Source organism: Vicia villosa, linkage group LG5 (assembly GCF_029867415.1).
Source record: "Vicia villosa cultivar HV-30 ecotype Madison, WI linkage group LG5, Vvil1.0, whole genome shotgun sequence".
Classification (NCBI taxonomy): Eukaryota; Viridiplantae; Streptophyta; class Magnoliopsida; order Fabales; family Fabaceae; genus Vicia; species Vicia villosa.
Window position 1 is genome coordinate 172,434,228 of NC_081184.1, and position 18,769 is coordinate 172,452,996.

The 18,769-nt window shown below is 31.1% G+C and overlaps 1 protein-coding gene across 1 annotated transcript; it reads right to left on the reverse strand.

The window, feature by feature from the left end:
- Positions 1-3,602: 3,602 nt before the first annotated feature.
- On the reverse strand, positions 3,603-4,535 carry LOC131606038 (uncharacterized). The gene has a single exon (XM_058878324.1). It carries the CDS (start codon positions 4,533-4,535, stop codon positions 3,603-3,605), a length of 933 nt encoding a protein of 310 aa, XP_058734307.1.
- Positions 4,536-18,769: the final 14,234 nt, after the last annotated feature.

Sequence of the window (18,769 nt, forward strand, 5' to 3'; positions counted from 1 at the left end):
TGATACCATGTTAAGAAATGTGGTTGGGCCTAACTCAACCCTACAAAACCGGCTTGTAGGGTGAGGATTGCCCCCACTTATAAAGACATGTCCAGGCCATATATTGTCCGATGTGGGACTCTTAAGGTTAATATTTTACACAAAATCCATGATTTGTTCACTTAGCCCATTACTTTAAGATTTGATAACAATTGAACTAAAGAGGTTTATAAACACTTGGATTTTATTACTTTTTTTCGATGTGGGACTCTTAAATCATACAACATACATGCAGCTCCTCTTGTCTTCTTCTCTTGCATTTCATCTTCACCATTACCTCCATGCCTCTATCACCATTACCAACACCACTGTATTATCAGTAAAATTAACACTCCATGGAACAAATTTAAAGTTTTTAATAGGGTGTTTAAAGTTTAAATTTGATGGTGCAGTTAAGTATAGTTTCTAATAGAGTGTTTAAAGTTTAAATTTTCATGAACAAGTTGCAGTACCCCATTTTCATGAACAAGTTTAAAGTTTAAACAAGTGGGATAAGTATGAATATGATTTTCTTTCGCCTTACCGTGAAGACATGTCATTTATCTCTGCTAATATTTCCATTTGTGTATGCATGTACATAGGCATCCTTTTAAGGCAAGAGGCAGTTCATATGAAATTGGTCCGATATAAAATTTGCTTAGTAATGAAGAATGAGAACATGTCATGGAAGCTTTAGTATTTTAGAAAGCTTTAGTATTTTGTAAAATATATTTTAGAAAGCTTTAATATTTATCAAATAGAACCTTCAATGTATTGTTGAAAATAGACTAAGCAATGATTATAAGTCTCACTGTGGTTCTGTTCTTTCTGGTATAACCTATGGAACTGCAATGGTGAGTGTTCCTTCTTCATAGTACAAAGTCTTCCATACTGAAATTAGTTGCAAGGAACTGCAATGTTGTTTAAACTGAGCTAATTTCAACTAAGGCTCTAAGTGATGCACAAGAAACTAGTCGCATGGAGCTTGCTGATTTGGGAGGAATGTTAGGAAAGAACAAAGACTTGACTTTTGTATCTTGGTCAGAATTTAGAGATAGTCAGTTTGGTGTTGATGATCTATGGTATGCTACCACCAGAGGCTTGAAGTCCCACATCGATTATTATATGAACAAACAAGTGTTTATAAAATACACACACCAATGGATTATCAATTTAGAACCATACCATGTGTTCATGGACCATAAGCCCAAATGCTTCAATAAAATATTTTTGTTTGATTACAAAATAAATGAAATATCAATAATTAATAAATGTTCAGTAAAATAATAATTAAATAATGAATATTTATTCTGTAAAAATTTAATATATAAAATAATTTAAAAAATAGAAAAAAAAGTAAAAAAGAATTTTTTTAAAAAAATAATCCATGTAGATTTAAAAATATTAAAAAATAAAAACAAATGCCAAGTAGACCGCCACGTTAGAAAAAATGCCACGTAGACCGCCACGTTAGAAAAAAAAGAATCTTAAGAAAAATAGTGAATTTAGGGGCCTAACAGATGAAATCTGATTATTATAAGGGGTTTTTTTTAAAAAATTTTTTACAAGGGCTTAAACCGAATCTCGCTAATATTAGAAGGGGTGTTTGTATATTCAATACTCCAATCATTTTAATATCACTTGTATTTCATAATTGTTCTGTGTAGGGGCTCCTTGCATAGATGCAAACAAGAAATTGTAAAATTCTTTTTGATGTTTAGCAATAGTACCACATCGAGGAGTTAAAAAAAAAATGAGTGACTGAATGCTATATATAAACTTAACAAGGGAATTTATGAAAATTTGTACTACCTTAATCTCGAGCAATTGGTTAAGATTGAGTGTAGTACCATCTTAAATAAGTATAATTTTATTTTAAATATTTTAGCTATGTGATGTACTTATATAAATGCTAACTATTAATAAACACTTACACAAATCTCTTTCACTTCTGCATGTTGTTTTCACTTTCAGCCATTGTTAATTTGGTTTGAATTTTTTCGCATGAGGTTCCTCCTTATTTAATACTCCAATTACATTAATATCAATTATATTTCGTCATTGTTCTTTGTAGAGGCTTCTTGCAATAGATGCAAACAATATATTATAAAGTTCTATACAATGTTGATCAATAGTACCACATCAAGTTAAAAACAATAAGTGTTTGAATGTTATATATAGAATAAAAAAGAGAATTTGCTAAAATTTGTACTATCTTAATCTCGAGCGATTGATTAAGATTGAGTGTAGTCCTGTCTTAAATTAATTAAATATTATTTTAGTTATTTTAGCTATGTGATGTACTTATATAACTGAGAAATGTGGATAAACATATATTTTGTTTGTTAATTTGATAATTAACAAATTAACAAACTTCTGAATTAACATAAGCTTTTAGTTGGAGGAGAAATTTGTAAAAATATTAAATCTGTTAAGGTGGATTCATATATCTACATATAATTCTAATAATTTGGTAAAGTTACTCTATGTAAAATTCATTAAATATAACAAGAATATTAAAATTCATTAAATATAAATAATATTTAGTTGCATTATCACGCCATTAAAATCAACCCAAAAATGGCTTGAGATGTCCAAAACTAAGAAATTAAAATTAAAGAATTAAAAAATTAATTCTTAAAAAAGAAAAAGATTTTTTCTAAATAAAAGGACCAAAATACATTCAATCTTATATATCAGTAAATTCAAAAAATTCAAATTAAAGAGAAATTAAATATTGTCATATGTTTTTTAATATGTTGGTCATCGTTTCATGGCAGTTGACAATACTTAGAAGTTTAACATGGACAATCCCTCTAAAATCTTGTCCTGACTAACAAGTTTTTGAAAAAATTTCAACCCCTCGTATTTTTATCTTTCTCGTTAATATGATTTTATACCTATATCTTCTTGTCCAAAGCCTCAAAGCAAAATATCACCTAATTTGAAAAGATCGCATGTTTCTCTCCATGTAGCCAAGAAATTCAAAATGTGATGATCTTGCAAGGATTTTTTATTCACAAACCTGCGATTCCTCTATTTTTAAGACTTCGCCACCAATAAAGTTCAACGAGGAAGAAGTAATTAAATAACCCAAGTAGGTACATACAGTGGCGGAGCCAAAAAAACTATAAAGCCTGGGCAAAAATTTTAAGATTGCAAATTCACATTGTATATAATACATAAATAGTCATGAATTAAAATAAAATAGACTCCTCATTTTAAAAGAGATGAAACATAAACTTACAATAGCGGGTTAAATAAAATCACGAGGCAAATGTCCTTTCCGAGACTTTTTTGCGGTGAAAGTTCGAATAATATCAATATCATCAAGTGACTTGAATATCTCCCGCTCAGTGTAACATACCATCAAGTCATTGAACCATACATCGTTGATCTTATTGCGCAATTTAGACTTGATAATCTTCATTGCTGAAAAAGCTCTTTCAACTGATGCTGTAGACACCGGCAATATCAAAGCTAACTCAATAAGTTTGTAAACCAATGGAAATACTAAATGTTTCTTAGTTTGAACCATCTTCATAGCCAAACTTTGAACATCTTCACAAGTGGAAAATGAAGCATTAGAAATTGGAAAATACAACTACTAACCTCAACATCACTGCCATTTGCTCTTTGACGGATATATCACGTGACTCGTCAATAAGCACAGAGAATTGTCTATCACCAAGCTCTTCCAGTATCACCTTGGTAACTTCATGTGCACAACAGGTTGCAAGCTCTTTTTGAATGTCACCGGATGTCATTGTGCAATTTTTTCCACCACGATCAAAAGCATCCCTCACTTGTTCATTCGAAGATTTTACCCAATCCACCATCTCTCTAAAATTTCCCTTATTTAGAGAAGTAGAGGATTCATCATGACCACGGAAAGCCATGCCTTGTGCCATGAGATATCTTGAACAATCTACAGAACAAGTCAAACGAATCTTATACAATTCTTCTGATTCCTTGGTTGCTTTAGCAAACTTACTTGCCACACTTTGTCTTTGATTATTATAATCATCGTAATGCTTGACACATGAGTTGTGTAAACTGTTATGACTACCAACGTGATCTTTCAAGCTTTTAGATGCATGCTTCCAATCTCTATACCCGCTTTTAGTGAAGACTTCAAAACCAAAGTGCTCGGCCCTCCCGGGTTGCTTAAAGAGAAAGCAATAAAAACAATAAGCTGCATCCTTGATCTCACTGTATTCTAACCATGTGTAATTCTTATACCATGATTTACTAAATGCTCTAGAAACACTTCCAAATGGAGTACGAGGAAAGCTTGGCAAATCTGGTTGCATTGGACCCTTCAATATATATGCCCTCCTCACCTGATCTTGAATATCCGAAGCATACTCATTAATTTGTTTCCTATGACCTGGATCGCGCACAATCTCATTTGGGTTAAACTCATTAACTACGTTAGGTGGCGGTTCTAATTCGGCTTCCGGTTGCACAACATTCACATTCTCAATACTTGCTCTATCAACCAAAAATCTCCTCATCTCTGAAATTAAATGATTTTAAGTTAATACTCAATTAACAATCAACAATCATAAGAATCAAAACTTAAATAAGAATAGTTTTACAAAATAAAAGTAATTATAAAGAATAGGAGCAAGCATTATATTATATTCAATTAAAAATCATTATAAAAACTAATAAAATTAAATAACTAAAATATTTATAGAAACCTTTATTGTAGATAATTTATCTATCAATAAACAAATTTACAAGTGGTATGATTCCTGAAAAATATCTTTTTACTACTATTATAAATAATACTAATGCTTATAATATTATTATTACTAGATACTAGACATTTTGGTTTTGGCTTATCACTTATGGTCTTATGGATGGATGCCAATGTTTTGGTTTTATAACCAATAAATATTGCAGTGCAGCTTGATATGACATGACAGTAAGCACAATTGACAATAGCACACACAATGACAAATAACATTATAAAGTAAATATTTTCAGAATGATACAATATTATAATTTATAATTTCAATGAGATTTTGGATAAACTTCAAAAACGTGGGACCAATATACACCATTCTTTTCAAAGACAAACCCAATATACACCATTCTTTTCTTCTTCTCTGCTAGTCTGCTACTACTAGGCGGTGCATATACCCAAAAAATTGCTTCTTCTTCTCTGCTATTTTTGTTGATTGTTTCAAATAAAATCACAATCAGTTGAAATTAAACAATTACATACCGAAATAAAAGGGGAGGGCGGTAGTCGGAAAAGAACCAGTGGAGTCGTCGGCGTCGATGGCGGAAGCTTTAAGAATTTTACAGTGCTGCTGCACTCACGAAGTTTTATTCTTCTCTTGTTTCTGTTACCTATTATTTTTGCCCTTTTTAATTTTTAACTCTTTCAATGTTTTGCCCTTTCAATTTCTTGTCCTTTCAATTTCTTGCCCTTTCTTTAATTTTTTTCCTTTTAATTTTTACCCTTTTTTTATTTTTTTACCAAATCAATTTGGGCCAGAGCCTGGGCAATTGCCCAGGGTAGCCGGGCCTTGAAACCGCCTGTGGGTACATATTTCATATCAACAACCACCTTATAAAGAGCCTTAACCGATGTTTAAGATAAAGAACGCCGTCAATTAGGAGGCACACTCTTCACAAAGAAGATAGGTGTTGTGAGGACTTCCTCTAACAACTTTGAGTCCAAAATAAACCATTTCGTTGCACCGAAGCTTTCAAGGTTCTTTTTAGATGGTTTTAAAATATCTACAATGTGACTTTCGACCTCCCTTATCTCGTTAGTAACCTAAATCAGTCCATAAAGATGATTTCATGCCTAAATTATGACAAGAATACTCACGCATCTTCCGATCACATGAATCAGGGGCAATCACCTTAATTTTCCTATGATTCATTCATCATCATTGCTTTTTCTATGAGATACCATCCGCACCAATTTCTTGATCTGGAAATCTCTCATATCCAACTAACCTTGTCGACTCAGTTCTCGATCTTCTCACATTTTACTCAAGTAATTCTTCATTTCGATTTTGAATGGTTGTGGCTTTAGTTTGTTGGTCTTCTTCAAGCACAATTCTGACTGTATCTTGATCATATCGAACCGGCCCTTGGGTCCAATTCCACCCTTTAATTTCATCTACCAAAACATCTCTACTTATCACTAGTTTATCATCATTTGGTGAATACAACTTGTATGCACCGATCGAATAATAACCCATGAGCAACCATGGCCTAACTTCGATCATCTAGCTTCTTCCTCACTTGTTTAAGTACATGAAACACATTGATCCAAATACTCTAAGATGACTCACATTTGGCTTTATTATTGTCCAAGCCTTATAAGGTGTCTTTTCGACTATCTTCTTGGTTGGACATCTATTTAGAATGTATAGTACTGTCAAAGCTGCTTCACCCCAAACTCTCGTTGGCATTTCTTTAGCTTTTAACATACTCCTGGTCATGTTCACTATACTTCTATTTCTTCTCATTATTATACCATTATGCTGAGGTGTATAGGGTGCAATGACCTCGTACTCTATACCTTCCTCATTGCAGAATCTTACAAATTCCATAGAGGTGTATTCACCTCCACAATCAATTCTAATTTTCTTTAACTTGCATCCACTTTGTTTCTCGATATGTAATTTAAAATTCTTGAACTGTGTGATACCTCATTCTTCCTTTCAATAAGGTAGATCCACGTATATCTAGTGAATTCATCTATAAAAGTTAGGAAATAAAAATTCTTCCTTTGATCTTACTTCAGAAGGTCCACACACATCATAGTGAATAAGCTCCAACTTTTCTCTCAACTTCCTGGGCAAGTCATGCTTGAATGTTTTCCTAGTCTGCTTTACTTTGCAGCATTCCTCACAACCTAACTTGGTTCCTTCACTTGAGGTAAGTCATATACCATATTCTTCTGGTTGAGCATACCTAGACCTCTGAAGTTTATGTGACCATACATGTGATGACATATCCAGTTCTTGATTTCAACAACAGTCGAAGTAAGAGATTGATGATCAACCATGTTGATCTCAATCTTGAAGGTTTTGTTATTTGTCAATGGTGCTTTCAAGATCATCCTTCCTCCGTAATTATACACCTTCATTTGATTTTCTTCCAACTTCATATTATATCCTTTGGCAAGTAACTGACATATTTTTATCAGATTATTTGTCATTGAAGTTACATACAATACATCATTGATACTAGCTTTCTGACCATGTCTTCTCACCACAGTTATGTTTTCTTTTCCACTGGATGTGGCATACCTGTCATCTGCAAATCTGGTCGCTTTCTTAACCATTTCGTCTACCTTGGTGAACCAATTTTCATACAAACATTAATCCTTGGTCAAGATTGACAGAAAATTCGAATACACCGTCAAATCAATTCCTACGAATTCTCCAATATTTAAAGGTAAAAACTATAACCGAATTTGTTAGTATTTATAGTCATTCTTGAAATTGTGAATGATGGTCTTGTATCATTGGAGGAAAACGCAAAAGGGGTGCATAAGACACATCATCGGTAGTAAAATGGGTTGTTCATAATCCATCAATGTGTGGATCCAATTATTTTTGAGATGATAATTGAGGAAGAAAACAGTGAGTGAGCTAGTGAAGGTTGAAAAGGTTTTGAGAACCTTGACTCCAAGATTTGATTACATTGTTTTTGTTTTAGCAATGGAGAAATTAAAGGATCTTGTTGCAATGAAAATTGAAGATATTCAAACCTCTCTAAAAGCTAATGCTAATGAGCTAAGAATGAAGCGAAGGAACTTAGAAAAAGTGATTGGGTAAGCATTGCTAGCTAAGATAGAGAAGAAGATAAAGGTCGATGACTCAATATAACTGCAAAGGAAAATATAGTGTAATGTAATAATATATTCAATAGAAAAGTTGAAAATGTTTTTGTTTTGCTTTCCTTAGAATTAAAGATGAGAAATTGATGTAATTGGTAATACAGTTCAGAAACCTTCATTCAATGATATATAAATTATGTGTCCTCAAAAAGGAGGATAAATATTTGAAGATGAAACGATGATTGATACCAAAAAATGAAAACTGATTGTTACATGAAAATAGGAAAAATGGTACACCTATTGTTTCAGAAAAACTAGGATATGTTCCAATTCCAGAAGAGCATGCTATGAAAATGTGAGTGCTCTTCAGTAGTGCACTTTGGGATGAAATACATTGTCCCGTTTTCAAATTAAATTAAACCGAGCTTAATGAAATAAATAACTAACACGTTGAACTATTTGTAGTTTATACTAGTTTTCAATCATAGCAATCAAAGAATTTGATTTAATAGTCACATACACGAATCTCTTTCTCTCATACACTTTGTTTTCACTTTCATTTTGAAACCTTAGATGAGTTTAAAATTTAACCGTCTAAATTTCTACTTTCTAAATGCTCAAATCAAATAATATCATGTGCTCAGCCATTGTCAACTTGTTATGTGTTTTTCCCCGTAAAATTCCTCCTTATTTAATACTCCAATCACATTAAATCACTTTTATATTAGGTAATTGTTCCTTGTAGGGGCTCCTTGCAATAGATGCAAACATAGATTATAGAGTTCTATATGATGTTTAGTGATAGTGATAGTACCACATCAAGAAATTAAAAAAAAAAGTAATTGATTGCTGTATATAAAATCAACAACTGAGAACTTTAAAAATTGTACTACCTTAATCCCGAGCAATTGATTAAGATTAAGTGTAGTACCATTTTATATCAGTTTAATTTATATATTTATATTTATATATTTATTTATTTATATATTATATATTTATAAATTATAAATTTATAAATAAATTTATAAATAAGTAAATATAAAAATACAAATAAATATATGAATATAATATAATTGCATTTATGTGATTAGGAGCCCAACTTGGTGATGTTAAGGATGTTGGCATTTTTCATTGGAGGAAAATGCAAAAGAGGTGCATAAGGCACATCATTGCATGCAAAATGGGTTGTTCATAATCCATCAATGTAATTAGGAAGAAATAATCATGGCTGTGTGGGACACACTAAATAAAAATTATGGTGGAGATGATGAGCCTAAGAGAAAAATACGAAATGCTCAAAATGAATAGATAAGAATCAATGGTTGAATTTCTAAAAAGATTACAAGTGGAGATTAATCAAATGAAGGCATGTGGTGAAACTGTGAGTGAGCTAGTGAAGCTTGAGAAGGTTTTGACAACCTTGACTCCAAGATTTAATTACATTGTTTTTGCAATACAGAAATCAAATGACCTTGTTTCAATGAAAATGAATCCATTGTTTTATAAAATATATTAGCCCAAGCTTCTGATTCTGATGTAGGACCAGTGAGTGTTGTATAAAAGGTTGAAGCTTATTCAGCAGCACTATGTATTCCCGTAATTGCTCTGTGTAAGGGGCAAACAAGAGATTATAGAGTCCTATAAGATGTGGAGCAACAGTAGTACCACATTGATGAGTTAAGAAAATAAATGAGTGAGTGTCATATAAAATCAGCAAGAGAGTTTGTGCATAAAATGTACTACCTTTATCTCGAGCGGTTGGTTAAGATAAAGTGTAGTACTATCTTTAATTAGTATAATTTTATTTTAGTTTTTTAGTTATGAATGTTTGACTTGAATTAAATGTAAATTAATTTTTTAGTTGGACTATATTTCAGTTATTCTCTTATAAATGTTTTAAGCTTAATTTCTTTTTAAATCTAAAATATATTGAGTAATTTTAAAAAATAATATATTTTTTAATTTATATATTTATAAAAATGGTATTTAGGAAGATTAAGAGTAGTGTCATCTTTAAAGTTAATGATAATTTCAATTCTCACCCTCAATGTCTCTCTCTAATTCTCTTCTTCTCTCTATTTTCTTCTCTACAAGCACTAAATTTGAAGTTTTATGTTCTAACAATAGCAATGCTTGACCTAGTTTAAAGACTTGAACAACATCGATCAAGACATGACAAAATCTGCGGACACAAATGTTAGTTTAGGAATGGAAAAAATGACAGATTCTTAGGTCTCTCTGGCAAAGAACTAAAACATACTGATGTACAAATGCAATTGAAACTTATGATTTATGATGCTGCTTAATGGCTGATCCCATTTGGATGGAAGCCTCATAGACCTCTTTACATGTGAGCCATGAATATGGTCCCGCCCGAAAATTCATGTTCAATGTTCACAGTTTAAAATATTTACTTTTTTGTTTTGTTTACAATTATAGATTAGAAATGGATGGAACTTTCATATTGTATACAAATCTTAAGAATAAGGCAGCATAATAAAATGAACCCATTGTTATAAAACCTTCATTCAATAACAGATAATTCCGAGTCCTTAAAAACGAGGAGAAAGATTTGAAGATGAAATGATGATTCATACCATAAAATGGAAATTCATACTTAAGTTGACATATGAAAAATTACTTACCTATTGTCTCAGAAAAACTTCAACCTGCTCGTGATGCCAACAATAGATTATTACTACATATATTGGGTCCGTTTGTTTTGCCTTTTTTTAAAAATGATTTTTATAGTGTTATCAAATTTTGTGAAAAAATTTTTTACAAAATTCTTTTTTTATAAAAGCTTCAAATTAAAATTTTGTTTGAATAGTTATTCTTAAAATGTGATTTTAGGTATTTCATCTATTTATGTGGAAAAAATTTGAATATCAAATTTTCAAAAAATCACTTAATTTTGAAGCTATTTCAAATAGATTTTCATAAAAATCATTTTTGAAATACAACTTTTAGAAAAAATTATGATTTTGACTAAGTTTTGGTCTTCAATTATGTATGTATATGTTATAGGATGTCAAATTAAGTGTTTCATTTTAGAAAAAACGAATATAAAAAAACTTGTAATATTATGAAAAACGGTTTTAGAAAATCTATTTTAAAAAATACAAAGAAAAAATTCATTTTTTTAAAGCTGAAACAAACTGGCCCATTATAGAGTTCTATAACATGTTGAGCAATATTATCACATCGAGGAGTTAAGTAAATAAGTGATTAAATGCCATATATATATATATATATATATATATATATATATATATATATATATATATATATATATATATATATATATATATATATATATATATATATATATATATATATATATATATATATATATATATTAAGCAAGAGATTTTGTGCCAACCTGCGTTACCTTAATCTCGATCTCGATTATGAGTAGGTTTTGTTTGTTAATGAGTAGTGCCATCTTAATCTAGTTTAATAATTTTTTGTTTGTTAATATAGGTTAGGTTTTGTGATTACAATTTAATAACTCTCACAATTATAAATTGTAAGAGTTGTTAAACACTTTTTTAATATATATATTTTCATTAAGATAATTTTAGAAGGAATGTTTAATCTAAAATACTCTATTTTCATAAAATTTCTCAAATATTTATTTTTTTTCTTTTCAATTTATTTATTTTATCTAAAAATAATTTAAAAAATACGAAATTTATAAATTAATTATTTTGTTATGCAAAAATAATTAAAAAATAAAAATAGTGTAATGTTCGCGCACACCATAATAGTTTCGATCGACCACTTTGAAGGCACTACAATTCTAGAATCTTTTTAGTACATAGAACTACCGACCACAAGAGATGACCACAAAAGATCTGAGTTTTAGGTGTATCCAACGACTCCTGTGTTCATGTCTGATGAATCGCGTATTCGAAGCCGTGTCTTCGACACTTTATTCCTCGAGGCTCAAATATGCATAAATACCTATATAACAAAGGAAAAACTATCAAACGGTACACAAAACGAATCAAAAACTCAATTATACTAATATTTATACAAAAGTTTGGATTTTATTACAAAAACCAAAAAAATAGAATTGATAAGTGACACATATATACTCAAAATAACAACATTTTGGCACTTAGCTCATTAAATCTACTATTCAAAAAAAAAAATTCAACTTTTAAGTAATGTTCTAGTGTGACTTAATTCTCTGCAAAACGAGGGCGTCCATGTCTTGCTGCTGAATGAGTATCATCAAAAATAGGAATCTCAATATCATGTCTCATACAATAAGACGTCACATTAGCATACAACTTATCCCTACCATTTTTTCTCAAATCTTGAATAAGAGTTTTTGTTTCGCGATAATTTTTTCTCAAATCTTGAATTAGAGTTTTTGTTGCGCGAACTAAAATCATAGCATTAACTTCACCCTAAGATTGTTGTTGTAAAGCTTGACACAACACATCTGTTATCCCTATAATTTCTTTCATCAAATGTAAGATCAATATAAAATCAAATACCTTCAACTAATTGTAACAGTTATTACCATCCTTATGTGTGTTGTAATTTGCTCTTTCCCTTAATAATGTTTTTAAAACACGAAAGTTGTTTCATACATATTCCTCAAGCTACAAATCTACAAATTACAAATCTACAAATTCTAGAATTGAAATGTGATCACCAACTAGTAATCCCAGTATAGGCATTGTTGATGTTTTTGAAATATTTAATTTGTGAGTTTCTCTTGGTTTGTATATTGTTGATGTATACATACTTGTTTATTTGATTAAGTGATTAATAATGTTGACATCCATGGCAACAATAAGAATAAGAATGTTGTGGAGCATTTGATAGATGTAATTTGTAATACAGTTCAGCTTGTATTCAAATCTAAGAACAAAGCATAATAAAATGAATCCATTGTTAAGAATCTTTCATCCAATAACATATTTTTAGAGTCCTCAAAAAGGAGGCTAAAAGTTTGAAAATGAAATGATGATTGAAACCAAAAAATGAAAATTCATACTTTTGTAGACATGTGAAAAATTATACACCTATTGTCTTAGAAAACATGCATCAAGAAATTTTCACTCAATGTCTAGCTGCAACCTGCTCCTTTGTTGTATGCATTCAAAGTGATACAAATGATCACACTTCAGCTTCCCAACTTCATCATCTTCTTCAAACTCCTCCGGTATGGTACGATAAACCGAGAATTTTATTTACATTAACTAAAACTTAAACATCGTACATTAGGGATACAAGTATATTCAATCAAAAATTAAATTCTGCAAACTAGATAGATACCTGACAAAAAATACTTAACTTATAGATTCAAAAATCAACCAAATATATGTAGCTTTTTGAAGTCAGATTTATTATTATCATCAATTTAAAAATAACACAAAAATATTTGTTAAATTATTTCAGATTTATTTATTTAATAATAATAAATATGTATTTCATATTTAATTATATTTATGAATACAAATATTTTACCTATATTTAATTACTCATCGATGATAATAATATATTTATCATATTTTTGTAAGTGATGAAAAATAATTTATTTATTTTAACATTTATTAGTGATAAATATTTGATTTATTGTTTTAATATCTAATTTTTAATGTGTAGTTGAATCTACTTAAACATGTTGAAGTTAGAATATTAAAATTGATATTTTTTTTAAAAAAACTTTTAATTAATTTTTTATAAAATAATTATTTTAAAAACTAGAATCAAATCTAACTTGGAAACCAGCCGATTTGACCAATTTATCTGATTTATATCTGGTTACTTAGTCTTTTTTCTTGTTTTGATGTAAGATGATTTTTATGTTAAATAGATTGAATAGGATTTTGATTTCCGGTCTAACCAATTGAACCGGACAATGTGATTCGATGTTGAGTATATTGTGTGAAGGTATGCTAAAATAATAATAATAATAATAATAATAATAATAATAATAATAATAATAATAATAATAATAATAATAATAATAATAATAGTAATAATATTAATAATAATAAAAAAATAAAATAATTAGCTCCTATAAAATTATTAAAATGTCAGGTTGTTTTAAAGTTTTAATATACATTATTAAATCGATTATCATCTATATAATTATTTAATTTTTGAATAATAAGATAAATATAATCAATAACATTTAAAATATTATATAGTGCATTTTTATTAATTAATTTTAATAATAATTAGAATTGATTTGCAATTAGGGATTTGGAATTTCAGTAGAACTTATTATGCTAAAATAAAATTATAAATTAATAGAAAAAAACTATGAGTTAAAAGGTAGTGCACTGACAGTGTAAAATAGTTTTACACTGTCAACCAATAGAGAATCATCAATATGCCAGTTTTTTTTAAATAAAAGAATGTTTTAGACTAAATAAAAAATAAAACATTCCGTCCAACTAATATTAGGGTAAATAATCTATAAAAAAGGTAGCCTTCTCCTTAATTAGGATTTTGATACGACTGCTGCTAGCTAATACCATGGCCAAAAAAGAAACCCTAGCATCATCTTCTGTTCGATCTCAACAATCCCTGACGTCACTATCACTATCTTCTGTTCGATCTCAACAAACCCTGACGTCACTATCACTGCATCATCTTCCGTTCGATCTGGTTTTAGAAATCCTTTCTAGACTTCCGGTGAAAAAACTCATTCAACTTTGTTGCGTATGCAAGTCATGGAATTCCCTTATCTCTCACGATTCTGATTTCGCCAACAACCACCATCGCTTGTCAACCTCACGCGAATGCCGCCGCCACCTTCCCACTCTAACCACAACTATCTTCAGCTCCGGAGACTCTACCATGTTCAGGTGTAAACCAGAACTTTGTAAATATGAGTCCACTTGTGACGGCATTCTATGTTATTATAATATGCATGAGGGTCTTTCAGCTTTCTTGTTTAACCCTTCTATTAGAAAATTCAAAATACTGCCTCCATTAAATTTCCAAAAGGACATACTAATAGGTTATATACATTAGTGTATTAGTGTATGATCGTTTCGTTAATAATTATAAGGTTATTCTTCTTCATCCTTATAACAGAGAAAGAGAAGTCTAAGTTTATACTTTTGGTACGGATTATTGGACAAGGATTCAAGACTTTCCAAGTCCCGACCAATTATTATTGAAGAAAAATTCAAAACTCACATTTGAGAGTTCACCGGGAATATTTGTGAATGACTCTGTTAATTGGTTGACAAGAAGTATCACAAAAACTGATACTAAACCGTTCATTGTTTCCCTTGATTTGGAGAAAGAGTCCTATCAAAAGCTTTCGCTACCTATTTCTGATATGATCCCTTATGTTATCTTAGGGAGATTGAGGGGATGTTTGTCCCTTCTTTTTCCTTTTCATAGTTTTGTTAATGTTTGGATTATGAAAGAATTTGGTAATGAAAAGTCTTGAATTAAATTGTTTAGTGTTCCTTACTTGAATGAATGGGGTCGTTGTTCCAAGGTAATACATATGTCGGAGGATGGCCAACTGCTGATGGAGATTCTTATTGGGGTGCCATTGAAAGATAAGTTGGTTGTTTATGATTCCATAAATAAGTCTTTTAATTTTCCTAAATCTCTAAACAAGAACAATTTTGATGTGGAACGGGAAGTCTATGTCGAGAGTTTGATATCACCTTTGTAGATGCTGTGCTCTGTGACCTCATTTTCGCAGACTATAAGTTAACTAATGGTCTTGTTTTTATTTTTATTTTATGCTTAGTCTAATCAGTAGTGACTTCATGGGTTACTTTTAATTAACTTATGGTGTATGGAATATGTCACTTGAGAAATTGCTATGTTATTTTTCATTTATTTTGTTAGTTAGAGTTGTTGCTTTTATAGCCACTCATTCCATTTTATATCAGCAATGTTTATACATTTCTCTTAATGTTTATTCTATTATTGGCAATGTATATAAATTTCTCTTAATATTTATTCTACTATTTGCAATGACCTAAATGTTGAAAAAAACAAAGAAAAATTCATTGGATAAACATATGGAAGCCAATTTGAATTCCAAATGATTAAATAGCAATTCAGCACTGTTTATGGTACTCAGGCCGGCTGTTAGTGTATAGTTACATAATTGAACCAATATATTAGGTCATCATAGTTTAGAAAAATCACGTATGTATATGTACCTGGTCATATTGGTTTTCATTGTTGCTGCCGTTTTTCTTTTAGATAAGCATAAAAAAAACTTGACTCTTGATTCAGTGTAAAGAAAAATATATGTTAAGGGTTTTAATCCGAGTGAAGCTTTACAAAACCTTGACAATGCATTGAAATCGTAACTGGGACTTTGACTAGCTAGGATCGAGGAATGGTCGAATTCAAATCCCCATAACCCCAACTTCAACAAGCTTGATGAAGGCACTAGAAACACATTCTAAAGTATTAAAAGTGATTATTACATATAACTAGTGGAGATGGTTGCAAAACTAGGTCATGTTAAGAGACCAATGATGAATACAGCCGAGAATGAATTGCCTTCTTATGGGGTAGCAGAAGTTGAAGAGACCAAAGATGAATACAACCGAGAATGGGCAGAGTTTACATGTAAGCATGCAAACTCACACATTCATATATGTGTATGTCAAGCAATTTTTTTTGTTGGAAATTATTAATAATATTTAATTACTATGGGTGTGTTCCAAAACAACAAGAAAATATCTATATGAAATTTGTATTTTGAATATGAAAATAGGCAACACTTTGTGAAAGTGTTGCAATAGGCAATTTGTAGTTTGAATTATAAATAGATAACACTTCGCGAAGTACTGCAGAATGTGAAACAGTACAGCCTTTGAGAACTGTTGTTGTAGGCAAAACAATACAACGGTTGAAAAATGTTGATGGAGGCGAAACAGTGCAAAAGTGTGGCTGAAAGTGTGTGTTTCATCAAGGGTCACAACCTTATGAAACAATACCACTTTAGCCTAAAAACTGAACATTATGGATTCAGAAAACACATGCGATAAGCCTATCATCTTCACTAAAATTTCAGAAACTCTTCGCTACATCCGACTTTTCGTTGGTCTTACGCAAACTCGATAAAAGATTGACACTACAAGAAAATTGTTGATTAGTTGGGTGAGTTTGTCAGGTGGCGAACACCTCGTAAATTATTGCAATTGTGGGATACAAACCACCTCGCAACTCATATTTCTTAAGACCAAGTCTTAACCTAGATTTTGACTAGGTTTACTTGTCCTCCAAGCTTGTTGACCAAGTAAATAACGGCCACCTTGACTGGGCCGGTTCAACTCTCCCGCTATATTTTCACCCACGATTTGGTCCATTCGGTTGGATCCTTTTTTGCCTATAAATACATTTCTTTCGTTCATTTGTTCTGTATTCCAGAATTCAATTCCGAATTCTCTCCCCTCTCTCTTACTCTGCTTCATCTTACAAATATTCTTTTCTTTTCCGACTGGATTTATTCCAGATACTAAGACTGGTTTTTAACCATCAGAAGGTGTATCATTTAGAACGATTCATCACACGTGCAAGTGTGAATCGTATTGAAACGAGTTGTTTTATCCTAGAGGCATCGTGGGTATTTAAGAGCTGCTTTGCATAAATCTGGCAGTACCGCGAAACGTCTTAAAGAAAGCGTACCGATCCGCGACTCAGCCGATAATTTCCTCTGTGGCATTTTTTTTCTAAAACCGATAAACAACAATTTTAAGATGATTTCTGTAACTGCCATGTCGACTGAGGAAACTATCGGTAATACTGCGGCCGCTTCTGTGAATGACAAGCCATTCAAGTTTGAGGGATCTAATTTCGAACGTTGGCAATCTAAGATGAAGTTTTTCTTAACTCTGAAAAAGACTGCCTGATAAGTGCCAAAATGTCGATATTTTGAGTATATATTTGTGGCACTTATCAATTCTATTCTTATGATTTTTGTAATAAAATCCTAACTTTTGTTTAAATATGTGCATACTTGTGTTTTTTATTCATTTTTATACCAATTAATAGTTTTCCATTCATTTTATAGGTATTCATGCATCTTTGGAGCATTGAGTAATAAAGACCAAAGGCTAAGCTTCAAGAGTGCAAATTCTACCAATTCATTAAAGAATAAGACTCAAAATAAGGATGATAAAAATTATCATTTTGGTTTCCATTCATTCATTATTGGATAGAGCATTGAATAAGCTTTCCAACGCTTCGAACCGGGCGCAATTCGGAGTTACGGTTCTCAACTTATGGCGAAAACAAGATTTCACTTTTGCTGTCAGTCCGCTGAGCGGAGCTCCAGCGGAGAAAATCAGAGTCTGGATGCAATTTTGAGTCCGCTGAGCGGAGGGGGTCCGCTAAGCGGACCTGCTAAGACAGCAGCTCGTTAAAAGGGGCAAAAATCACATTTTTAGGTTATGGGTTGGGTATTTTTGAGTCCCAACACCATCAACTTCATTCTTAGGGTAGATTAGCTTAGAAAACAACTTCGGAGGTTGCATACGGATGATCGGGGGTGGATTGAGCGTCGAACGGAGCTGACAAACCGGGAGATTTTTGGTTCATTTCTCTTCTTCTTTGTGTATTTCTCTTTGGTTGGGTTTTGTTTGTATATTTACTTGAATCTTATGTATATTTACCGATTATAATGTTATATTTAACTTGCTTTACAAATCTGTGTTGATGTTATCCTGGATTTTTGCTCTATGCTGGGGATTTGGGGTGCTTTAGAGATAAACTTCTTGAATCCTTATCTAGGATGATTATCTGTTGGTTCTGAACTCTAGAGATAGATTTAGAGCTAGCATTCACTGTGTGTATCTGTTCTTAATGCTTTCGTGTTTGAGCGGCGCGCGAGAGATCGCCGACGCGAGAATACGGATGTTTTCGCGACTTCGCGTTAGAGAAAACCTTAGTTGTGAGATGATCTCGTTTGTGCTC

Coding starts and splice junctions, on each gene's coding strand:
- LOC131606038 (XM_058878324.1), bottom strand. CDS start 4,535: ATGAGGAGATTTTTGGTTGATAGAGCAAGTATTGAGAATGTGAATGTT.